This window comes from Anas platyrhynchos, chromosome 1 (assembly GCF_047663525.1).
Source record: "Anas platyrhynchos isolate ZD024472 breed Pekin duck chromosome 1, IASCAAS_PekinDuck_T2T, whole genome shotgun sequence".
Lineage (NCBI taxonomy): Eukaryota > Metazoa > Chordata > Aves > Anseriformes > Anatidae > Anas > Anas platyrhynchos.
Genome location: NC_092587.1, coordinates 56,694,445 through 56,720,769, shown reverse-complemented (window position 1 = coordinate 56,720,769; position 26,325 = coordinate 56,694,445). Strand labels below are relative to the sequence as shown.

The 26,325-nt window shown below is 44.4% G+C and overlaps 1 protein-coding gene across 3 annotated transcripts in view; it reads left to right on the top strand.

Annotated features, from left to right (window-relative positions):
- The window catches only part of ABTB3 (ankyrin repeat and BTB domain containing 3), a 161,353-nt gene that overhangs the window by 70,179 nt on the left and 64,849 nt on the right, over positions 1 to 26,325 (top strand). For all 3 annotated transcript variants that reach the window (XM_072038274.1, XM_027449883.3, XM_027449865.3), the window contains exon 2: positions 20,240 to 20,389. In XM_072038274.1, coding sequence (XP_071894375.1) covers positions 20,240 to 20,389 — 150 coding nt within the window. The remainder of the gene's footprint in view (positions 1 to 20,239; positions 20,390 to 26,325) is intronic.

The following is a 26,325-nucleotide window of genomic DNA, read 5'->3' as shown; positions in this document are numbered from 1 at the left end:
GTAGACTTTAAGCCATCCTTCTTATTGACACAAGGACAAGTTCACACAGCGGGTTTTTGGGTTTCTTTTTTTTTTTTTTTTTTTTTTTCCTTGTTACAGGTTTTCTCTAGAATCATGGGCAAATCACTGTTAACTTCCCATTATTTCTGCTTTCCTTCCACCTTTGCAGTAGTTTTTGCAGGTCTCTTGCCAGTTTTGTGAAATAAATTGTATGCATTCATGGGATAAAATCATGTGTGGTAGTGCATGTGCACAAGAGAATAAAATCAGGATTGCACCAGTAAATTGAATCTGTCATTTCCTAATTTTAGAATGCTTGACTTTGTGACCTTAACTTCCCTTTAGTGTGGTTTGGACACACAATTAACTAAGTTGCTCAAAAAATTACATTTTCTGATTACATCATGTGCAGAACATGCTAACTGCAGTGAATCATTATACCAAAGCTCTCTACATTTTGATACCTATATATTGAGGAGGGCAGTCGTTTCTTTTCAATTCATTTTCTTCACGTGTTTGGGGTTTTTGTGTGTTTGTTTTTAAGGTTCTTAGGTTTTTATTTAGTGCATATCTTAAAATATATGCAGTGTTTGTCAGTCATGTAATATTGGTCTTGTGAGGTTTAATTTTAGTGCAGGTCATGCTCACACTGGTCACTTAAATGTTAGTGACTGCTTGTAGGTCCAGTATATTATAAGGTGTAGGTTGGTGGAGAGAAGATTGCATTTGCCGTTTGGGGCAATTTACAAAAAGAGATTTGTATTGCTTTAAAAATTCCTTTGTAAAATCAGCCTTCATCGTTTACAGCCTTACAATAAAGACAGAGAGCAAGTGTACGTAAAACGTTTATGGAAACATTAAAATTGTAAGAATGGAGAGAAGGAATTCTCTCACGTAATGTCTCATTTCTAGTTGGTAATCTCCTCATCTCTTAAGCAATGGCTTTTAAATGTCCCGCAGTTTTGTAGCACAGCTCTATAAAACATTCAGTTCAGTGAAGATCGGAGCTGTACAAGGGGTCAGATGTGTGGCTATTCCCCCGTGTGCTTTCTTTTGGGCAATTTTGCTGTAAATATGATAATTTCCAGGGCTGTAAGGCTGGGCTGTATCTGCAGGTGTAGGAGAGGTGCAAAAGCACATGCGTTGTGGTGGAGGAGCACAGCTGTGGCTGCAGCCACGTTCCTGCACTCGTGCCAGATGAAGATGAGGAGAAACTACTCCAAAAAGCACACCTGTGCTTGCAAAACTTCCAGTGCCATTTTCACTTTTTTCCATTCCCCTCACCTCCTGCTCTTGTTGTTTCCTTACCCCATACTTGCCTGATATTTCCACCCAATGTTTTCTGGGTGACCCTACGGACCAGAGCCAGCCTTGAAGTAAAGCCTTGCATTTCTTTTCAATTCACTTTCCGCAATATTCTGGTACACTTGCTTCTAACAGCATTTGTCTGTGTGTACCCTTCACGGATTTACAGCTTTCTTCTCTGTCTATGAAGGCAGGAATAACATTTTGAGCTGAAGACTTGTAGTCTTTAAGAGTTTGAGCCGTAGATAATTTTTTTTAATGGGTGAATCCTATTTCAGATGCTGAGCACAAATGTTGCCTTTTCAGTTGGTGGCATTATCCCAATTGGCTGTGAGTTATGGCCAATTACTCTATAAACTGCATCACTTCTTGTGAGATGGAAGTTGTGTTTTAATTACATTTTTTCCTCTGGAGCTGCTGCTAACTCAGTCCTTCTCCTGTGCTGGATCACACCATTGGCCTCTGTCAGACTTGCGTGTTGGCTAAGACACCCTAAGATACCTGGGGACATTGGCAACATCTGAATTTGGAGGGGGCTGTTGTTAAATCATATATTGTCACTGTTTTTGTTTGTTTTCACAGCAAAGCCGCTGCAGGGCCCAGCTACAGCAGTGAGCAAATTCTTGCTGATCTGACACCAGCCTTTCTGGTGAACCATGTACTTAAATCTGCATTTGCTTTAAGTATTCAAGCTGCAGCTTGGTATAAAGACTTGATGATGTAATTATTTTTGTTGGCAAGCCCAACTCTTCAAGATGTTCCAGAGTGAATAGTGATGGAGTCTGTCAAGTACTTTCTTGAAATCTCTGAAGTTTATGATGAGTGAATTTTGCCATTCAGTGCTTTCTCCAGTGATTAGTCTTACAGTGAAAATCTGGTCAACACATGAGCTTTCAGGTCAAATTATTCACTCCCTTCCTTTTTCTTTCACATTTTCATGGATTATTTTTTTTTTTGTATATACACTAGGATTATTTTCTTGAGTTCTGCAAACAAAAGTTTTTCGTACAGTGAGGGAGAAAGGCATCTCTGAAAAAACAAAAAGAGTGGCAGGACGTGGTAACGCTCACCAGGGGCCACACGTCCACAGCCTCTGCACCGTGTTACTGAGAGTGCCCACTGCTGAGACTGGGGAGGGCTTGAGGGGGGGTCAAATGTTGCTTATGGCAGTGACCAACAAACCCCATGATGAATTTTAGGCTAAATTCCATGCGAGTGCTTGTCATCCACATGTGTTTTCAGCTGGGATTGTTAAACACAGGCTTTGCAGAGATAAGCTTGTTGTGCCGTAGAGCAAGAGGTCCTGTTTTCGTGGGCTGCTTGCCTGCCGGCCGGCGTTGCTAACAACTACAGCTTTCCTTTGGTTTTTGGGAGTGAGTGGTTAGCAGCCACCTGACAAGGTCTGTTTGAACCCGAAAGAGGAGAGGGAGGGCTGGATTTTTTTCATTTTGGAGCGTTTTGCTCAGTGGCAGTCTCAGCGACTGTATGCGCATCGCTCCTCGTTTTTCACTGCGGTGATGGAGAGCTTAATCGGGTCCGTTGTTTTTACTGTGGGCTTTAAAAAACAAAAAGCAGATGAGTAGGCAAATAAAAGAGTTGCACTGTCTTTGATCTTTACTGTGCTCACAATGAAATCAGTATGAGTTTTGCCTTGTCTGAAACCTGTTTCTTATGGGCTCTGGTTAAGGATATTCTGCTACATCAGCGGTCGAGTCATTTATCACTGTCCTTTAACATTTTCATGAAACTTTCTCTTAAGAGTGAGAGGACGTGTCTTTTACTGTAACAGGATGTCATGTTTTGAAAAAGCTGAAACCAAGGAAACGCTGACACCGAAGCCCAAAATTTCAAATCAGGGCGCTGTGTTTTAAGTTGGGAATCGCCATCTTTCACAGAAACATTCATCTCTGTTAAATCCCTCGCGTCATTTCACATCCAAAGCGTGATCTGGATGGGGGTCACTTTATTTTGTGGAGCACCCCTGTGGTAAGGGGGGCCCAGCCCCAGCGCTGCCCCTCCGGCATCAAACCTGCAGGGCTTGCGCTTGAGCTAATGCCAGAAACACTCGAGCTGTTGGTGTGGTTTAAGAAAGAAGAATTAGGCCACAAGGACAGCTTGCAGAAAATGATCTTTTGTCCTGGGATTATTAAATTAACTGGTTTTGGACTATTTCTTGTTTTTATCAACTCTATGGGTTCTTATTCCTAGTGCTGAATTCTTTTCGCTATGTCTTCCCTTTCCCTTAGCAGACTGCATGAGCTTTTTTTTTTTTTTTTTTTTTTTTGGCCTTCTTCTTTTATCATTTTTTCCCCCAGAAAAGATGAAAGGGAAACAGAAAGCTTTGATAGATTTATTGCCTGTAAATCTATGAAAGGTGCTACTAAAAATCTCAGGCTGAATGACTGAGATACCAGTGAAGATCCAGTTAAGAACCACAGATGAGCTGGTCAGTAAAAATCTCGACGTGTTCGATGACTTTCCTAAAGCCCCAGCTCTTGGGATGCCGTGCTTTCATGATCATTTTTCTGCATGTCAGAGGAAAAATTTAATTTATGTTTTTCTTGTTTGAAGAGATCAGTTTGACAACATGACTAGAGCTGAGCGCGTGCTGAAAGCTGTGAAAATAAAGCAGCAAATGGAAGGACTCAGTTTTACTCATACAAATGTATTTATTTTTAAGCCAGTTTCAGGATTTTTTGACATTTGGATTTCCCAATAATGAAATGTTTAAAAGTAACTTTGCGACTGTTAAACAGTTCTACTAAGGTACTTCATAACATTTCACTGCCCTGAAATATTTGTTCTGTATGATTTGAAACGTCTGTGCTGTATGGTTTTTTTCCTTTCCTCTGACTCTCCCAGGTAGGCCGTGCAGGTCTTTAATGAATATAAAACGTGCTGTTCTCCTCGCATTTTTCTTTGACTTTTTTTTTTTTTTTTTTACAAGGCACAGTTTTAAGAATTGAAGTCTTAGACATCTGGATTTATTAAAGTCCACAGTGCTGGGAGAGGGGAGTATTTTTTTAAGTGCACTTCGTTTTCACCTCCACATAGCAGAGTTGTCTTTGAAATGCACCCAAGGAGCAGAGCGCGCCTTTCTGTTACCGAGGCCAGATCATCTGTGTCTGTTTAAATACGCCACCACGAAGCTCCCATTTTCCATTTTCACTCTTCCTCTGGAGAATTAGTTGCTTTGCAAACCTCCTGCAGGGGTGGTTGTGTAGCACAGCGCTTCTCAAGGTGCTTTCCAAGCGTGAGCTAACCAAGGCACCGTGCCTGGACAGGGCGAACGTGGGGAGCAAAGCTCCTCTTCCTGCTCCTGTGCAGCATGCTCCTCTGGATTTCCCTGTTTTTTCCTCAGGAATAGTGTTTCAGGCTCAAAGTAGGGGCTGGTTTGGGATCAGCAGTGGTGTAAATAAGGAGCAGTACTCCCAGTACCAGCCTATGTACACAGGGGGGAAGCCACACTGTGTGGCATCAAGATGGAGCGTCATTTCTTTACTCCATCACTGGATCTATGTACTGAAACACTGCGTGCTTCCCTAATGCTGTGTGCTTTTGGTGGTGTTTAGCTCCGTGTTGCTGGGTTCGCCTGGTGTGTCTTACTCCTGCCATGCCCTGCTACCAACTCGTTCATTTATTAGCGAGGAGGAGGCTTGGGCTGGTGGATTAAGAATTCCGAACCTCGGTTTTGTTGCAGGTGCCCATACCTCTGCTCTCATGTGAGGCAGCAGATTGAAAGCCCAGAGCCCTAAATGTATCAATAAGAGAGCCCTAACCTCAACCACCTGCAGAAGAATTAATGCCCTAATATTTGCTAATTGCGTTGATGATATATATTGAAAATAAAACTTCGAGTAGCTTCGTAAAAATTGTTTCCTTTATTACAGCAATGCGTCTGCTGTTATCACAGTCATCTGCAACGGCATTTAGCCGGTGGTAATAAAGCAAACCCAGCGATGTGCCTTCCTGAGCAGCGCTGGTGAGGGGCTGGTTTGCACTTGTGGCTTGACAAACCCAGCGGATGCTCCCTGGCGAGTGCACCGGGGGCAGCCCTCGCCTGCCTGCTGCAAAGCACAAGTCCCAGTAAACACTTCTGCCCCTTTCCGTGTGTGCTGGCAACCACAGCCCGCAAACCACAGCACCTGAGGATGTCACGTACGTGCCTCCGGCCTCCCACGGCTCTGCAGAAGAGGCTGGTCCCGCAGCCCTACGGTTGTGCCATCGGCCTCCGTGCTGCTCCCCGCCGCGCTCGCAGGCTCCAGGCTGTAGCTGACAGCGTTTGGTTAGCAGCCAAAACAAACCAGCGGAGGGAATCGAATAAGAGCGGGTGTTGGCAAACACACACACGTTACCGACGGGGAGCCGTGGCTGGAACAGGATTTCCACGGGCGGCCAGCTCATCAGTATTTTCCACCAGCCGAGCCCCAGCACAGCAGGCATTTTGCAGCCCTACGGAAGTCACCTTTCACATCCAAATGTGCCCGCTCTGCTTCGCGGCACGTTTTGTGTGTCCCGCTGGCCTTCAGCCCACCCGTAGCTCTTTAAAGCCAAATCTTCAGCTTGCTTTCAGGCTGATGGGGTTGTGCTGACCTGCACCAAGTTAAGGTAGATGTGATAGTTGATATCCAGACGGGATATTAACCCCAGGTGGCTCTATTTTCGTGTCTGGACTGCAAGGGTGGTGGGATGCCACGGAGCTGTTAGCTCTGAGGACGCATGTTGGTGTAGGGGCTTGCACCTACAGCCTGCATGGCTGCAGCACTCTGGCTGTAACCTCTTTTTTGCGGCAAAACCCCAAACGAGTTGGGGTTTGCTGGGGTGTGAAGGCTTTGTGACCAGGAGGCAAACTGCCATTGTCCAGCCGAATGACAACAGAAGTACATTTGCTTCCACCTAGTCTAGCTTCATGCACAATAATAGATTTCTTTGGACAGGATGTTGTCTTGGTCACTGTCCTCTCTTGCTGAAGACCAGAATGTTCTAGCTGCCACCAAGATACTTAATCTTTCTCTGCATCAGTACTACGTGTTTTGAAAGTCTCTCCTTGCTCTGCTTCAGAGACATTTCCTGGTGGGTCTGTTTCTAAAGCACCTAAATTAACAATTTCAGTGTCGGTAAAATGAAGTGCGAACTTGTGTTTAACTCCTCCAAAACTGTCCTCGTGTTACTGCTGTGCTTAGTAGCCTGCTAATATTAACTTGTAAGAAGAGGGTGGTAGATCCCATGAACATTCTTGCACCTGGAGCTGTCAGAGCATAGCCCAAAAACATGCAGTGCAGTTTAGTGTGAGGATTGTTTTTCATCATTGATGTTTTTATTGTTTTTCTTCTCTATAGCTGCTTGCTTTAATCTTGTCTGTCATACTGATAGACCACAGTTCATGAGCTCCTTATCTCTCTTTGCTACATCATATTGCTCTATTCTGCCTCTTGAATTATGGACCTAAGAACATTTTAATCATATTTCCTCTTGCACATGAAAGCCGTTGCTCCATACTGCATATTTCCCATGCTTCTGGAATCATCCCAAAAACATTTTACCGCTTTTCTCTTTACGCTGCAAGCACCATCTCTAGCAGTCATATTTTCTTTGTTCCTCACCCAGGATTTGCAGACTCCAGTATGTATTTTTTACAAAATGATGCGAAGATCAAGGCTTTGGATCCTATAAACCAAGTTCAGGGTGCTTCAAGGGGCCATCTGACTGCATCTGCATCTATTTCCCTATCTCAGAGCGTACTGGGGAAAGCCATGCTGCTGGGCTTGCCCTTTCTGAATCAGATTGCTTCTGAAACATTTTTGGCTTAACAACTCCAGTGGGTGGGCTTTGTAAGTGGCAGCCTTATGATCAGTTCATAATCAAAACTGAGGGATAGTTTCCAGTTCCTCTTCCCAGCCCCATCTGAAGAAGAAAACCTTGTCTCAAAATTTCCAGTGTCTCTTTTATTTCCTGATCAGGGCAAATGTGTCAAATTGTCTAGCTATGTTTAGTGAACAAAGAATACCACCCGAGTGCTGAACAAAGATGAAACCGTCTGAGGAAGATGTATTAAATGAGAAAGTTTCAACGTTTTGCTGTTTCTTAGAAATAGCAAGAATAATCATTTCTACATTTATTTTTTTAAGAGGCTCACTTCTTTTTTGTCGAAATTCCTCTCTTTTAAATGTTGTATTTTAGTTCTCATATCGAAGGTTTTACCTACTGCAGATGTGTTTGTGGTGATGGGCCTATTCTGCTGCTCTGGAATATTGCTGCTACAGGAACCTTCCTCTGCAGGAGATGGGGAGAAGGGAGGTTGGTTCCACCTCTGCTAGAATAAGAAAAACTTTCTTACTCAACAAACCATTTTGAGAATCCGCTAAATCCGTCATTAGTCACCTAGAGACATGATTAACACAAGGAATGGGGAATTTGGGCCACATGAGCTGTCTGTCTTCTTTAGGCATACCTCATGTCAGAAAAGCTGACCCACATGCAATGTGTTTCAAGTATCGTGTCTGTATGACATATAATGATGCGAGGGGAAAATGATACTGTTTCCCATTTAAATGTACAGTTTAGCTCTACCTACAAATAGTCTGTAGATAGAAATAAGGTATATTTTTAGCCTTGAATTTATATAAATATAAATGTGTATATATATATATCTCCATATCTATATATAGAGAGAGATATGTATATACTTGTACAAATTTTAATTCTTTAATGAAGCTCGTAGATCACTCTTGGCATGCTGTAGCAGTCTCTGTGGCTCAGGTCAGTGGCAGAGTGTTGTCCACTCATTGCTGGAGGACACAAATCTACAAATGATTTAAATGAGGGAGCTCTGCCTTTTCACTAGAATGAAATTAAAGTAATTAATTCCAAAGTTATTTTAGAAGTAGAAATTTCATCTATTTTTGTTGGTTTTTCTCACGACATGCAGCCGAGACGATTAAAACTTGCTTGTAATTTCTGTAGGTCTTGCAGTGTTGTTCATGACAATTAACATTTCACGGTGTGTTTTTATGCTTAAAAAAATCACAGTTCTCTCTGAATCTGCGTCTTTTTTAAAAAAATATTATGATCTTCATAATTCTGTAGCTTTTATAATTCCCTGTGGTTCATATCTTTGTTAACATGAAGAGATGTAAAGCAGGGAGCATTGTGTTGTGCTCGTCCGCAGGGAATGAGGTTAGAGTAAGTACAACACTGGTTGCACTTGAAAGTGTAACATGTCAGTACTTAGATGAATGTGGTTGGAATAAGTACAAGTTTGTTTAGTTTAGTGGCTTTAACCACCTGTAGTGAAGACTAGATTTTTCTTCAGTTTTTCCAATGTCCTTTAGGATGTACGTGCCGCTCCGTCGTTAGTTCATCTGTTATGCAATGCTGTCCCATTGCAGCCGAGTCTGGGTGTTTCAAAACATCAGTTGGATCCTTTTAGTCTGCTTAAAAGAGAAAAGGCTAAATAAAACCAGAGGACGAGATGTAACAGGCGAGGCGGTTAGCATGGCCTACTGTTAAGGCTACATGCTGATTATCATTATACTTCCCAGATTTCAGTTGCTTCTAATATGCTCCAACTGCATTTTACTTTTTCTAGGGCAGATGTTTCCCCCCCAGCTGATTAATATATATATGTGTGTGTGTGTGTGTGTGTGTGTATATATATATATATATATATATATTTGTATAGATGTGTGTGCATGTACGTATATGTGGAGAGATTTCAGTAGAGTTGGCTCAGCCATTTCCAACAAGGAGGTAGTGGTGGGGAGCAAGACCCACATCACCCCACAGTTCATTCCCCTTCCTAGTTGTGGTGCTGGTGTCCTAGGGAAGGGCTGGCAAAGCGGTGCTCAAAGATGGAGCAGGTCCATGGGGCAGCCCAAGCACTGCCATGGATGCTGCTGCGGGCATGTGTGGGAAGAGGTGAGCCCATGAGGAGCGGCATCGTGCTTTGCTCAAAGTAGAGGATGAATGAGATGTGGGTATATGCTGTAAACCTGACTGAAACAAAAGGATGAAATACTGAATATCTGTTTCTTCCTTAACTGCTATCTAATAGGTGTACTGCAGAAAGGTCTGACAGAGAAATGACCGCGTTCCTTTACTATAGGGTTTTTGGGGTTTGTGGGTCTCTACGTGAGTGTCTAGGTGAAGAAGTGGAGGAGATGAATAATTCAGAGGTTCGTATCTGAAGATTATGCATAAAGTGAAAACAGAGTTTGACCTTTAACTGCTCTGAGAATAAATGTGCAGACTTCTCTGTCTGGGAAAAGTAATAGGGGGCATCATTTTCAAAAAAAAAAAAAAAAAAAAGAATTAGGTATTTTAGGAATAAGACTGTATATCTTGATGTCATAAAATTCAAATTCTACAAATGGATACTCTTCAAGGATCAAAGAAAAAAATTAAACCTCTATAAAATAATTTTAGAAGTCTTCAGTTAAACTGGTAGCCCTGTGATGAGTTCATACACCTGAACACAGCTTTTATTGTAGTTGGGTGAGGGGAAGAGTGTGTCCATCGGCTCTGTAAAATCTGTATTATTTGAAAAGGGTTCAGCCAGCCAATTTGTGGGTCAACCAGTCATAAAAGTGTGCCAGAGACATGTTCTAATGTCTCTTCTTGTAAGTTTTATTCATCGTCTGTAATGATTTTACCATATATATATACACACTTAGGCTAACCTTTACTGGCCAGAGCTGATTTATTGCTGTAGGTATCTATATCAAAGGTCTGGATGGCGAAGCACGTGCTATTAACAAGCCATTTCTACTTAGTAAGCCAAGTGGAATTTCTGAAGAACGTAAAGGTTACTTTTAGAAAGGACCGTCACCTGGCCAGCATCCAGGCTTTCCAGTCAGTGAGATTTTTAGGCAAATAGTTGGCTTTAAACACATGGTGAAATCCCATTGAAGCACAGGCCGAAGGCAGAGCACTAGTTAGTCCTTTGCGGAGGATGGGAGCTGGATACCACAGACCCACGTAGGCGATGGCCATCAGTGGCTGGGCTCAGGTGTCATCTTAACTGCTAGACACCCCCCAAATCATGCAGCCGATGTGGCTGGGGGTTGGCAGGGGGCTGCAGAGCACGTCCTGCACTGGGGTTATCAGCTGCTTATATGATGGCCATGCTCCTGCACCCCGTGCCTTCGAGGGTGGGTGGTTTTCCTGCTGTTGCGATAACCAGTTTGCTCAGCGCTGACCTTTGTGGTGTGGGCGAGGGCTTGTGGTGATGGGATACTGCCCTACAGCCAGTAAATAGCAGCACGTGTTTCTAAAGCAGCCTCTCGCTCTTTGCTTTCATGAAGCGTGGGCTTTCATGGCGAGGGTGGAGCGGCTGATCTGATAGTCATCTGCACAAGCAGTTGAAAGGAAATTCTGATGACTTAGCCTTTGCTGTGGGCTCGGCACGCTCCTGTTTACCCTGAGCTCATTGCTCGGGGGTCGAAACCCCGACTTGTACCAAGTTAGTCAGCACTCTGCCAGAGTCACCTGCATTTCTCTGCTGGGGCATGGCGGTGTGTGGTGGCCATCACGCCTCCCATCGGCCTGCAGGCCGTGGCGCAGCCCCCCACACGGGGCACCCCACCACATTACACCCCACCAACTCCTGGTTTATTTATTCTTTATTTGATACAATCACATGTTTGTGCATCCTCCTGGTAGCATTTGGGGCTGGCGAGTTAGGCCCTCAGAGCTGAAGGCTGGTCTTGATACCACTGGAGCGTCCCCTGGGACGGAGCCAGCACTCCGATGTGTGTGTGGAAGGTGGCTCACAAACCATACAGAGAGCACCCAGCTCCACAGAAACACGTGTAATATTCCAGTCAGCGAATTACCCCGCCCTGGTAAGGTCAGAGGTCTCACTGCTGTGAATTCCTGTAAGGACGGCTTCCATAAGCATTGGCACTCATAGCTGGCTCCTGAGCACAAAGACCACGAAAACCCCGATCCCCTCTTCTCTGTCCCGTCTGTGGCTGTGACACCATGCCCGCCTGCGAAACGCAAAGAGCTCGGTTGGTAACTGGTTTGGGAATGCCCTGTATTCAGTCTGAGTGCTGAATGTCTGTGCCATTATGTATTATTCATGGATTTTGAACAAGCTGATGATGTTTCTGAGGCAAAAGGAGGAATTTTGGCAAACAATTCCTTCTCCTGCAAAAGACATAACTAATCTTTACAAATACTGAAGCAAACAGAGGAGGCATTTTTTAAGATATTCTACGTTTTCTTGCCAAGTATATTGTATAGTACTCAGTGCAACTGCTCAGAAATTGTGAGCACTTCAGTGTTTTTGAAATGGTGGGCCCAGCCCTTGAAGGGATCCGATGCTTGGTGCCCATGCCAAAGGAATGGCAAGTGCACAGAGAACAAAGTGAAAAAAATGCTGTCATATCAAGCATTTCATACTGCCTTCCTGTAGCTGCAGAACCTGGTGCAGGAGTCTGGATAGTAGGTTTGCAAAAAAGGGGAATTATGTGTTTGCATGGGGTCCAGTCTCATTTCGAGAGGTCTACCCCTGCATGGTTACAGGAAACTTGCAGCTCATAAAAACCAGACGTGAGCACATACCTATTCGCTAATCCTTGATGAGCTGCATTTGTTTATCACAGAACGGATGAGCCTTGATTTGGTTTGGAAAGATGCCTTATCAGCACAGTTGGGCTTTCGTGCCGTGGTCACGTTAGGGCTGCTGAACAGGAAGTCGTCTGTCGCGGCTGGGCATTTCGGGGGGCTGACGGTAACGAGCGATGGAAATTACGGGCTCCAGGAAAGCGTATTAAGCTCTGAATCACTGAATCCTCTTGTTCTGCTGCTATCAGCTGACAGGTCTTTATTCTGTGAAATAAAAACCCGCTAGCACATCCTTTGTCATTTTCAGTGACTCAAAGGCTTAGACCTTCTGCGAACTCTCAGCCTAATGGGGGATTTTGCCTGTTCTTAGACAAGCCCATCCTTGCATGAGTTAGTACTGCTGTCCGTTTCCAGAGCCCATATTTATTCCAGTGCATATCCTTGTCCCCTCTCGGTATGTCTGCCATCCTGAGTGCTGGCTGCGATGTGGAAGAGGCATCTCACAGTTCAGCTACGTGCTGTAACATCCAAATTCATCTATAAGCCCCCTCGCTAGCCAGCACTGCCAACACATTCATCATTCTCCTTTCTTTCTGCGAATTCCTCTCGAACTGTGAACTTCTTCCTGGTATCAAGTCCCTGATGGCAGTGTGCATTGTATTTATTTGCATGTAGCAAAGAAGAAAGATGATAGCAGTATTTTGTATTATTATTACTTATTTACCTGCATGCCTCCTGTCAAAGGGTATGATAGAAAACCTTTCTCCTCGCCATAGCTGTTTCCAGGGCAGCATAGCTTAGACCAGGGTGAGCCGCTGGGTGCTCTGTGTGAAATAAATGCAGTGTGTCAGCTCAAACATCTCTGTGCCAAAAAAATCCCAACTTGCACTGGAACTTTTATGGTTACTGTGACAGTGGAATAGTCTAGCTGATCACAGCCTGCTGTTGAGCAATTTTCCTGTTGTGAAGTCGATAAAACACCACGTCACGGTCAACAGAGGGAGAGGTGGTGAAAATCCCAGGTAGGTGAAGGCACATCAGTCTCCTTGCCACAGAGAGGCAGGAGAATGCAGTTTTGCATCAGCTGCTGCTCGCCCTGCCATCAGCATGTGCTGGCCATTCAGCCCATGGATGCACAGCAGTAAGCAGCACCCGCAAGGGACCACAAGGGAGAGATCTTTAGGGACCTGGGACACAAGGAGAAGGATGGATCTCCATTAATTTTCTTGCTTGTGGATCAGTTTGCTTCATGTTCACTTTCCTTTTTCTCCTTTTTTTTTTTCTTTGGTGGTAGTTTTGAGGATTTTGAAATTTTCAAATTGATTTTGGCGGGACCATGGTTTTGCTTTCTTTATATCCAAATAAAAATGAACGTAAAGCTGTAGCTGCTGATCTGGGAGTGTAGCTTCTATGTTTAGTGGGGTCTAATCTTTTGATTCTTCTTTGTTTTGTAATTTATATCCCAAACAATCAAATCCATCCTCTGTTCCACTTGGTTGTGCACCACTTAACTGCTTGGTGCTAGCAGAATATATCCTAATTTAGCTGAATTGTTGTTACTTCAATGCCATTTAAAGCAGCAGTGATTGCCACTCATTATCATTAGGCTAAAACGATTGCCTTAGAAGGCTCCTAATAAGGAGGACGTCCCAATTAAGTAGAATGTGTTGTACTAACAAACTCCTTACAAGAAAAGATGTCACAGCCCTGTGTAGCAATATAATTCTATTATCTTGCCTTCCTATAACATCTGCTCTAATATCTCACAGAGGTATTTTGCTTTGGATAATGATCATCCATTCTGGCTTTTGATGAAATCAAATCCAGCTCAGCTGGGGTACTGCCCTGAAAATGATCGCACATCCCTGGAAAAAACTGCTCTCCAGATATGCAGTTACTGAAATTTCCAGTTGCAAGGAGCCAGAGACAAAATTGCTAAGACAAAACCTCCAAACTTGGCCAGATGAAATAATAATAAAAAAAAAAACCTTGTGCTTGTGTAGCTGAGAGGATTGTTCTTTGCAGTTGTTCTGGAAGTGAAGTTCCTGCTGGTAGGAACCCAAAACCTACAGTTTGCACAATTTCTGTTTGTCATTTATCAACGGTTGCTGCTGTTGATAAAGTTTTTGGCTGATTTTTTTTTTTTTTTAAAATCTCAGTTCTTTCATTTTCAAGCATTTTTTCATTTGCTCTTGTACTGATTTTTCCAGGAGAGAAAGGGTGATCTCTTGTGGTTAAACAGCATAACTTAGAGGCCTTATCTCTCTCTTCTTGGTTTTCTCTGACATTTCTTATTTCACCTTGAATCAGTTACTAAGCTCTGTAGTGCTTTACTTTCACTTCATCTATAAAACAGACATGAATATTACTTTACCTGCTAAACATCAGTCAGGAGGCGAAGTGGAAAGCGGGTAATGCTTCTTAACGTCTTTGGTTAGTAGGTGTTAAAGACACACCAAGCAATATTACTTTGCATCTGACATCTTTACAGGGTCTTGCATCTGACTCCTGTGCCTCTTGCACACTTCCTCCTTCGGGAGGCTTTGCCTACTCTGAGACTTTGATTAGGGAAACTTTTTTATCGCCTTCTCGCTTTCCCAAGTGCTTTGCATTTTCTCCATGCAAAGCCACTCCCTGTTATTTAACCGGGCTGGAATGCGTGGAAAGAAGACACTTCGCGCTCCTTGCCTTGAATGCTTTCCAGATCTCCAGTGAACTGAAAGCACTGGTTGATACGATCAGCATTAAGATTTTCCCCATGGTCTCATTTCTATGAGGAGAAGCCGAGATGCTTTCCATCTGCCTTGCCTGTCAGTTTGACAGGCTGAGCTGCGGTGTCCTGGTGCAGGTGGCTTCAAGCAGCAGAGGGTTTCTTCCCAACTTGGTGGGATTTGTCAGCTTGGATTCACCATCTCTTCGACAGTAGCGTCAGGATGCCGGGGTCACAGTGCTGGTGTCCGCAGCATGCATCAAAATCCCTTGTGGATGTGGACAGTGCATCTTCCTCACATGCTCCTGCCTGCCACAGCCACCAAATGTGGGGTCAGGAGAGAGATTTTCTATGTCCGAGTATCAGCCGTGCGGGGTTTGCACCTGCTGAAATGTGTTGCTTATGCAAAAGTCCTTGGCAATAGTTCTGTCTCTTTCCTTTCTTTCCAGCAGGCTTTTTTGCTGTAGATCTCAAGATTGCTCCCTGGTGCTGGGAAATACTTTGGTTCATGAGCTTGTGGAAGAAGAGATCTTTTGATTGTGTGTTTTGTGAACTTTTGAAGTTCACAAGATCGTGTATGACAACAGAAGACTTGACTCAAAAACCTTCTAGTCCTTAGGAACACCTGTCTAAAAAATCAAATGGCTATAAGAATTCAATTGAATTCCTGCCCCTGAAGGTAGTCCTCCTAAGCGAGGCCAGCAGTCACTGGAGAGATGTGCAGCAGCACGTTTTGAGGGCTGTTCAGGGTTAACTACCGTTTTCAGGCTCATTTTGTAGAGCAATTTGCCTGATATCTGCCCTGCACACTTAATCTCTATAAACTCTTAGAAGAATCCAGCTACTCCTTGCAGTGGGAGTTTAAACTATTTTCCAGATATGTACGTTTGCTTAAGATGTAATAGATAGATAAAGAGGGATGTCAAAGATACTTTGAAATATTTTCTCCTGAAAATAGGAGCCCTTCATTCAAGAGGAAAAAAAATAGAGCAGCAAAACCTTCAAGTTTCTATCCAGATTGTAAATTAATATATCGAGAAAAATGTGATAGTCTTTCCAAAGGAAAAAAACAGTAATTCCAAAATGTAAGACAAATGCTTTGTAGTCTTTACAGTGCTTATATTTTTAGTCAAGGACTAAACTGACTGGCAAGACTGGCAAGTCTGCTTGCCAGTCCTGGCATAGGGGCCAGCACTTCAGGAATCTGCTATTTTACAACAATTGCAACAGCTGGAATACAAATAAATGCAGATATAATAGAAGAAGAGTGGAGGAGGCTAAGATTTTTTTGATGATTCCTCTATATTTAGGTGAAATTTGGGCTGTGGACACCTTCTTTCTCCTGCCCTGCAAGCTGAAGAGGTTGCATAGCCAACGTGGTGTCCAGTATTGGGGTTGCTCTGGGCCATCAGATCCTGCAGGCTTTTTTTTTTCCAGGGAGCTGGGATGAGTTCTGTCCTCTGCTGCCCAGCACTAAATTTGGGGTGTTTGTGGGGTATTTGCTCATTTCTGCCACGCTGCAAGGACTGCGCAGGCAGCTCCGTGGCAAGCTCCGAAAAGGGCGTGCAGGAATGTGTGTGTATTTGTGCCAGAATCTGCCTTGTGATGGAGGGTGGTGTATCAGCCCGGCACAAGAGCTGGGAATGTGCGTGGGGAAACCAAAACAGAGTTACCAGGAAGCCCTGGTTTCAGAAGAATTTGCAGTGAGGATTTAAAACAATTGCTTATTTTACAAGTTGGGGCATCTTCAATCGTAACTTTGTCATTTTGCGCAATACTTCTTCGGTTTGGGATTTGTAAGTCTTTGGGGACTGAGCTCTAGCTTGTGTTTCTAATGAGCCCAGAGGGCAGGAAAAATGTGGAGTCTATTAACCGTACATCAGATCTGCCCTGCGATGTTTATTTTTTGTTGTTGTTGGTTTTTTTGTTTGTTTTTTTTTTTTTTCCCCTAGAGATTTGGGAGGGGAGCATTAGGAGCTTGTCACTACGTTCTTTGGCTTGCTGCTGATTTTAAAGTATTTTCACTGTTTCTCCTCAGTCTGTTACCTACAGACAGCAGGGCAGGATGAGGCCAAGGGCAAACTGCAAACAGCGGCTCCTAAAGCAAACTCTGGGTTTGGCCCATTCTCAGTGTGTCTCCTTTCAGACAGATACCTGCCCCAAGGCTCTGACAGCCGAGGTTACAGAAAACACCCCAAAAGGTGGCAAAAGCCAAATACACAGGAGTGCTTTGGTTGTTTCCCATTGCTCCAGTGATTCATAGCAGTCATAAACGCAACGTATGGCTGCCATACATCACGGCGGGGCACAGAGCAGCCAGGGGCATGTCGAGCGAGTCTGGCCCCGCATTCATCCTGCAACAACTGCCTGCCTGATTTCCCCTCGAGTGAGTTGGAGGGAAGATGAGGGATAAAATATTGGGCAAAGAAGCGCGCGGGGCTGAGTAACTGTGCAGAAAGGAAGGACATTTAGCAGTGCCAGGCGAGAGAAAAGACAGATACTGCAGCTTATTCCTGAAGATACTGTGCAGAAATCTTTGTTTAGGAATGACAAATAGCATCAGCAGCAACAGTTGAGAGAGCAAAAAAAACAAGGGAAGAAAGTTCTGCTTTCCAGGCCGTTGGAAACGTGAGATCCTTACCTGCGTGTCAAGTATAATGCAGCGAAGCCGTGGCTGACAAGTGAATAATGCCAGTCAGCAGGGAATTAAAATAAGGAAATTGAACTGTAGCCAAACCAGTGAAAGCTGGTTTGTTTCTACTTATAAAGAAGACATATTATAATCATAAAGTTTTTACCTTTTCCCCCTCCCTCTTTGACTCACCAAGCTCCCTCTCTGCTTGCGGGGGAGCAATTCCCTTCCGTACTCTTCCATCAGCACGTTTGAGCTTTACAGGAAATACTGAAAAAACAGAGCAACTCTTCCTTCCAAAAAAAGCATTTTAGTGACATTAGTGATTGTTTTCAAGGAGAACGGTTGAAGCTAGAAGAGGGGCAGGTTTGTGTGCCCGAGCCATGCAATTCCCTTTCTCCATACTGGCAAAAACCAGATCCCGTGAAGCAAAATGATGAGAATTGTAAACAATCTTCCAACGCACCACGGGTCACCCGCTGTGGTCAATTAGAGTTGTGAAGCTGCTGTGTAAGTATCAGATGTTTGGCTATTGCATGGTTTTACTGATCTCAACCCCAAGTGAAAAAAAAACAAAAACCCTTTGGCGTGACATATCCTATAATTTGCTAAGTTTTCTAACAATGGCACATTTTGCGTTTCATTTGCACTTTTCTTCTGAAAGCCTAAGAATACCCTCCCCTCGCTAAAGAACAGAGTAATTAATCATCAGGGCTGTTTGTAAGGGAAAGCCTGGCTGTGGGAACGGAGTCAGAGACAAAATAGAGAATGAAATGTCTATGTGCCACAGCTTTCATCACTCAGAGACATCTCCTCTGCATCCTACGTTTTTTAAAACCATTTAAGTTTTATTTTTAAGGTATCTTAAAAGAGTGTTTTTTTCCACATTTAAGGTGTGTTTTCGCTGAAGAATATTTTCCTGCTGGATATTCATTTTATTTTTTTTTTAAAGATGGCATAAAGCTATTTGTACTTTTCAGAAGTCTCCTAGAGCAGATCATTTACACATCTGTTTTCTGCAGGGAAGGCTCTTCCAATTTTGCCTTAATTTCTATCCATTAAAATTATGAAGAGCAATCTAAATAAATGAGAAATATTTCCGAGAGAGAAATCTTATTAAAATACGCCGGCAAGTCTGCATTTTTCGATCCAGGTGTTGCGCATCTCGAGCTCTGGACGTGCGCGGAATACAAATGCCGATTGGCACACTAAATGGGAAATGCAAGGCAGATGCCAGGCGATCCCAAGAGAACTTGGAAGGCTTGTTTGCTAGCTTTTGGTTGCTGTCCCTTTTTATCCTTCACCTCTGTGCTTTCAATTCTTTCATCTGTTGCTGTGTCAGATGTCCGGATCTTTCTCTCCGGGGTGCTCCCCGCAAGCCCTACTCCTCTCCTGCGACCCTCCACACGTGCGTGGGGTTTGCCTGGGGTTGCTACAACCCTGGGCCTGGAGCCAGGTTTGGGATTACGGCCACTGCTGCTCTTCCATCCACAGTGTTCAAGCAGGGAATTTGCTATGGTGTTGCTGTCATGTGGGGAGGGAGAGCCTGGTTAGCTCGCTGTCTTACGGCCATGGTACACAACACCTTCGGTCCCAGTTTCTCCAGTGTGTACCCTCTGCTTTTCGGTTTGATCATGCACACTGAGCCTGTGTTGCCTCTTTTCTCCCAGGATGGGTGTTTTTAGGTCTGTGCTGCAAGCAGGACTTTTAGACAAGACTCTTTGCAGGCAGGGAGGTGATGGAGGTGAGGCTGGTGGAGGAAACAAGGTGTTTTATACCTATTGGCAGAGCATTGGTGAGTGGGGTTAGACGCCAGTTGCTTTCTGAGCTGGGAAACTCAGCAAGTTCTTCCCTCTGAAGGCACCAGACATGCACCTCCTTCTTAAGGCATTTTGTAAAGGTATTTTGTGAAGTGTTTGCTCAGCTAGGGAGGGTAAAACTTCTCCCTCACACTTAAAAGGAATGAATAGTAAAACTAATTGAAAAAAAAAATACATTTCCTATTCTATCTTCTTTTCAAAGCAAATCATAAATCCCAGAGTTAGAGATAGGATGGAATTTAGTTGCCATAAAGAGGTGCAATCCCACTGCCTCCTGTGAGTCTCCACCTGTGTGCGTCCCAGAGGGATTTGGAGGTGAAGCTGTGGACAAGCATGGCCATAGCTGCCCGTTCAGAGGCCTTGGGAAGGGAGGAGAGCTTGCTGTCCAAGCTGGACTTCAATTCATCTGTTACTCAAGGATGGTAATGAGCCATCCACTCTTGTACATAAGTTCTGTTTTGTAGCATGACAGCAATTTTGATTAATAAATGTGTGCCCTCTGTCTGCGCCTGAGGGGTTCGATAGCGTGGCAAAAAAGTGACTTGTTTCTGCATGGATGTGTGCAACATAAGTTGTTTTTTTTTTTTTTTTCTTTACATCGGTAGCTTTGCTTATGCCCTCCCCCACGAAGATTCGCTGCTCTGAGGGCTTCTGCGCAGTGGGCTTTCGAAGCTCATGCAGTTCAGTTGTGAGGAGTTGTATTTACGAAAGACATGCAGTAGACTCATCAATGACACTGCAAGCACCTTGACACCACCCATTATTTTGGCAGTTGTTGCTGGAATTCCCTGTGTAGGAAAATCCTATAAACGTATCATCCTTTTCATACCCCATTTTAAAGTCAATCTGTAAGAACTGTGCTGCTGAGATGCCATTTTTCATTAAACTCCTATGGTTTTGGAGTAGTTTCTCGAAGGCTTCTTCAGAAGCCTCTTGACCTCCGCCTTGGACAGTTCTTTGGGATTTTCTGTAATAATTGTCCCTAGGTGACATCATGAGGGACTTGAGGATATTTAGAAGAGTTAATGAGGGTCACTTCTGAGAGCATGAGTCATCTGTGACAGTGACTTACAAATGTTTATTGTCTTTGAGCTCTGCACACACGGACTGCCTCTTGGAATGTCCCCAGAAGGATGCGGCGGTGGTGACAGCAATAGTGGCTGAAATTACATGGGACTTCTCTTTTTTTTTTATTCACTGTAGGTGTCCTCTGCCTGCCGGACAGCTTGAACCTTCACAAAGACCAGCAGCGATCAAACAAGCCTGGGGAAGTCCAGATGTTCAGCCAGTCGGAGCTGAGGACCATCGAGCAGTCTTTACTGGCTACGCGTGTGGGGAGCATTGCCGAACTCAGTAAGTGCAAGGTTGCTGTGATGTTTGGGTTTCTTTCCTCGAGGTAAAGCAAAGCCACCTTCCTTAACCGGTTGTACAGAGGGGTGACAAAGGGACATGTGTGTTACTGCACTGGAAGCTGATTTTAGTCATGTTTATGCTCCACGGCTGGTTGGGAAGCTGAAGCTGTGAATCCATAGGAGGAAAGAAGTCTTGCGCGGTCTCATAGCAATGGCTACAATTCGTTTGCACCCAATGCTCTCATTTCTAAAGGTGAGGGATGCTTTATTTCATGTTGCACTTGAGAGCACCTCACAGCTTGGCCAGACTTGTAAATGTCTGACATACTGGTGTTCTGTCTCATTTCATTGCATTGCCTGTTTGGAGATGGGCTGGCAAAAAAAAAAGCTGAGTGTTTCAATAAATGAGGGATATATAGTCACAAATTAAAGCAGAGCTCATTCTGTCTGCGTTACAGAAGGTTCTTCACTCTTCTTGTCCTCCAGTTTCAGTAGAGGATGGAAGCACAGCTCAAACCTGAACCAGAGCAATTAGCACCTGGAAGATAAATTATTTGTTACTAATCAAAACACCTTGTGAGAAAGGCGATAAGCTATGATACCTGTAAAAATCTGAACATTTTGATTACAGCACAAATGAATTATTTACAGTTTTCTGAATACTACCTAGATGTCTTGTTGGCAGAAGGCAAATGCTATGTGCATTTCCATACAGAATGGATTTTGCAGTTAACACGAGGGTCTTCAGGGAATTTTTTTATTAGGACAGAAGCTTTCCAATCACATGTTTACAGTACAGTTAGAGTTATGGGCAGGAAAACTGGTATTTATTTTTTTTTTCTGAGCTCTATTATGATTTTTTGGGGAGAAACTGCAGAGTCAAATGTAAGAAAATACATGCAGCCCGGCTTGCTGTTCTTAATACTGGATGTTGTGTGATGGACATTGTACAGAACGCACATTGGGATCGTAGGTGCAATTTCTCAGCCTTTTCTGTAGTACTGGGAGCCTCGTCTGTAGCTATTTCATATCATCAGGGCTCAGTTTTTATGAGCCCTGTGGATTCACCATGAATGTTTGTCTGCAAGCCGCAGTATGAATTTCTGCTTTCAACTTGCTAATTTTCCTGTGTTCTGGTGAAACGTCAACAAGCCAAGAGCACTTGCATGCCTTAGCGTGAAGTGTTGCTCAGCCTCTGGAATCAGGTGTTTGGTGTTATTCCAATTAAGTACTTTATGCTTATTTATTTCACACGTGACATACACAACAGTACTTTCCATATGCCAAGTAAATTATGCATGATACTTCTCTCTCTCTTCAAGTATGTATGGTTGTGTTTTAGTAAATAAGCAACCTATGGATATTTCAGGTTTGTTTTTTGTTTTGTTTTGTTTTATTTTGTTTGTTTCACTGTATGCAATACAGACAACAGGATCTTTAGCATCCTCCCCACACCCCCACTTATTTATTTTTTAAATTTCCATTTAAATTTAGAAATCTATCATCTCTAAGTCCTACCTCAGATTCAAGTGCTTGGCGAATATGGCTTGCTTTGTGTCTATCTGTTGACTCCAAGCGCAGGCAAAACACTTCAGGGTGGCCAACTTGAAGAAAACAGCATCAGTGGGAGTTAGATGCAGCTGTCAGAGAGAGCTTGGCACTCTCAGCAGGCTGACAGCACTCCAGAAAGCCCTCTGGACAACAATTGGGGGCACCTCCCCATCCACTGCAAGCAGATGCATGTCGTGGAAGAAATCGTGGGAGTAGTGGTAATTGGCAAAGCTTGCAAGGCTTTCTGCTCGATCGGATAAAAATCTGTGCTGTGGAACAATGCTGGTGCGGAGTTCAAACCTCGATCCTGGAGCATCGAGGGAAGCGCAGGGTGTCACGGTGAGCAGAAGCTGGTGAATTTAGGGGAAAATTGTCAAGAGGAAGGAAAATGAGGGGGTGTAAGGGGGCCTGTGCTGTGGAGGGAGGCTGGGGAGCTGCAGTGTGGGGGAAGGACCTGGAGCAGTGGGGCTGAGCCAGGGGGGAGCACCTGGGCATCACAGCACGTCGTCGGCGGGGAGGGAGGAGGTGAAGGGGGATTTATCATTGCCACAGTGGGGGGTGGGAGGTGGTAGAGCCTTAGAATTGGCACGGCAGAGAGAGAAGAGGATGTAGCAAGCTCTGGCATGGAGAAGTGGGATGTGAGGGAAGGGTTACGTATGTCAAAGCCCCCGCTCTTGTGGGGGTGAATCAAGGGAATGGGTGAGACTCTGAAATGGGAGGGAATTAAGAGGATAGCGCTTGTAAAGAGGAGGGGGAGGTGGAAACCAGGAGTGGTGAGGACAAAAGCCTGACCTGCTGGAGCAGCATAGCGAGTAGACCCCGAGCATGTGTCCACAAGCAACGTCCCAGGAGCCAGGACTTAATTTCTGTGGTCTTCATAACTGCACAGAAAAAACAACAAGGGCAGAGTGATCTTGCAATAGAGCAACTTCATTTTATCTCCGAGGGAAGAATCCCAGTAATTCTAATTGAATGAGATTTCCTATAGTTTATCAACATTAATAATTAAAGTGTTGCAAGCACGCAGAATTAACCAGCGCACGTACACGGAGGAAAGACATCCCTTGCTCTCGGTTCTGCCTGGCATCCTCACACGGAGCAGCGTGACCAGCTGCCGAGCTGAGCTGCTGGTGATGTGGACAACGGGAAATCGAATCTGTCCCTTGGAAGACGACAGCTGGCAAGCGGGGCCCGCTGACTGGCTGGCGTCTGTATTTCTGCTGAAATCTGCTCGGTTTCTTCCCAACCTTTGTCTCTGTCCCAGGTGGGAAATAGAGTGACTTATCCTAAGCGGAAAGCACGGTGTGGTGTGGTAGCCTCACCTCCTGGACATGGTACCCTCATTTTGTCTGCTTCCTTCATGTTCTCTCCCCCCAGTTTTGTTACTCCTGTTTTCTTTCCTCTTTCTTTTCCATTGAGGACTGATGAGTGGTTATGCAGTAAAAGGGCTGAAGATTTTCTGGGGAAAAGTCCTGCCTTTTAGCTGCAGCGTAAGAGGAATTACTGGTGTCTCTCTGGCAGTTTGTGCTACTTGGTTTGGCTGTGTCATTCCTTTAAGCAATACAGAAATTGTCTGGCGTGGCAGACAGGTGCTGGATCTGCTGTCGTACTGGTGAAGAACTGCTTCTTAGGATGCTTTCACCAGGTTTTTGAGGATAAGCGATATCAGCATTTGTTCAGGTGTGCTGACAACACGTTAGAAAAGACCATTTAGGTGGGCTGCATCTCCCCAGATGGGAACAGAGGCGAGAGAAAAAAGGGAAAATGGAGGTGATGAACACAGCCATAGAGGGATGGTACCACCATCCCTTGTGCAGGTGAAGGTTGACTTTCAGTGAGGGGTCCTCAGGTGCAACCAGACTCACAGACACTGCTCTGGTGGCCCCAGACCTTGCTTGCCCAGGCCTGGTGGCACCTCTGCTGGCATCTCATGGGGTTAGCAGGTTGGATGCTGTGGTGCGGGCACTGGTTGTCACTGGACAACGTAGTGCAGCTCTCCCAAAACCAGGAAGAAGAAGTGGTGTTGCTGACTTAGGGAAAATCAAAGCAAGGTTTTGTCTCTAGGACACAGGAGGAGAATGTGAATAGAGACCTATTTCTGTAACGCAATTACTGAAGTAATACGTGATTCTGAGGAAAAGGCTTGAAAAATTAATGTGAAACCTTATTCATTAAAATATAATGAACATGGCACAAAGTTAAGAAACAACAATAAATTTGCTCTATGTTATATTGGCATTTAGTATTCAGGAATTGTAATTGCCTACTACAGTGTGTTTTAAAATAATGTAATTTCATTTGAAATGCATATTATTTAGAGAACATTGGGAAGAACTGAAGCACAGCAGAAATAATAGGATTTTAAACAGTAGCCTGACAGTATTTCACTGTTTATTTTTAGAAAAGTATTTGACAAAGCCTTTTTTTTTTTTTTTTTTTTTTTTTTTTTTTCTCTCCAGTTTTTCCTAGTTTCCCATGTTTCTAGACCAGACCTGGAGGAAAACAGGAACTGGTCTATTTTTCAGAAAGTTTGGGAAATTCTTCTGGATTTCCAGTTTCTCATTTCCTTCCTCTTCAGACAGGGAAAAATGGACAGAACAGATAAATGGAGGAATATTAGTGAGAGCTCTGGCTGTTGAGAGATCCCGTGATACTGCGTTTTGACCTTTGAATTTTTCTCCTAACTTCTTTATGTGCGTGTTTGCAATCCACAGACATTTGTTAGATTTAACTGTGTAACACTCCCAACTCACCTATTCATCACCCGTCCAAAAATACTGGTGCCGGCTCGGAGACTGGATGCAGAAGGGGTGAGCCTTACAGCTGGAGGTCTCTGCTGTGCTGGATGAAGAAGGACCCTCTCTCTTGTGTACTCATAGATGTGGTGACAAGGAGGAGCAGAGCTTTAGGGGATGCTGGGCACCCCCCAGCACCAAGAAATGTTCCTGCCTTTGGGAGAATAAGGTGCTAGTGTAGGGCCGAGCTGGGAAAACCACCCCATGATGAGGCCATGGGAAAGGCTCCAGAAGGACTGTGTCATCGAGGGGCACAGAGGACTAAACTGTAGGTTAGGATGCCACCCAAACCATGTCTTCATGGATGTCTTAGGTCAGAGAAGAAGAAAACTGCTTTGAGTCCTGAGATGGGCAGTTCACTGGCACTCCTGGGTGGGAAGTTGGCCACCCAGTCTTGTGCAAAGCATGGTGACTGGTAGTAGTGGGGGCATTACTCTCGAGTGTTAATAGCAATAAGTAGGTGCTTTTATTTCAAACTGGGATAATCTGAAGATGTGGATGTTACTTAACACTGCTGATCTCAGAGCTTTTTAGCCTTTGAATGATACTTCACTTAAACAGCTCCCAGATCTGACGTTCAAGCTGGTATTTCCTCCACATCACTACTCAATCTCAGCGAGGTTTTTCTTTTCACCATTGGAAAGATGCTGCCCTTCCCCATCATCCTCTCTTTGCCTACACAGTGCTGAAGGTATACGTTTCCAAAATAACAGACTCACAGTACCTCTTGGCACTCTAGGGGTGAAAGAAAGGGTTACTGCTCAAGTGTAAGTAGCAATGTGCTTGCACATACCAATGCTGTTTTTCATTTCTCCTCGCAGCCCCAGCCAAGGAGATGATGAAAGTCGGCATCTCCTCCCTTGCCTTTTCATCTAGTCTCAATCCTCCACAACTAACAGGAGGGAGGACTGCAGGAGCCTTACGAATTGATTCATGTCTTGTAAATAAGAGGTTAAACACAGGTTTAGAAGCAAATGCCAGGCTAAGGGTGCTTGCTGGAAGGGTGGCATCTGAAGCGGCATTGTTGTAAGCCCAGTCCTTATTTACTGCCAGAACAAAAGTGCTGTATGCCAGGTATTTTTCTCAGACTAAGCAGCACCAGAGAGCACCAAAACTTTTCCTCTGTAGCAGTTAGGTTCGTGCAGTGCAGAACTAGGCAGAGATACTGACTGAGCCCCGCAGTTCAGATGGCAGTGCTCCCTGCAGTGTGGGGTTTGGCCATAGAGCTGGTGGCTTCAGTGGGCACTCTGGATGTGACAATACAGCCATCACCACTGACAATATGATCATCACCTTGGTGGGTGGGCGATTCTGGAGCTCCAACCCTCCACCACCCTCCTCTGGTATCCCCAATGTATCAGCTCAGGACTCCTCCTCATAAACACCTTCAAGTTATGGACTCTTAAAGCAGCATTTTCTGTTCCTTAGGTTTGTTGTCACCCCAGCCCATGCTGTGCAGACCGCAGGCAATCAGCTGGGGCAAGGCGAGCACTCTTCTGATGGCCTGCTCAGGCATGCGGGACTCTTAATTCAACATTTAAAGACGTGGGTCCAGGTTAAGCCAAAGAAAAATCCAACTACGGTGGTCCAG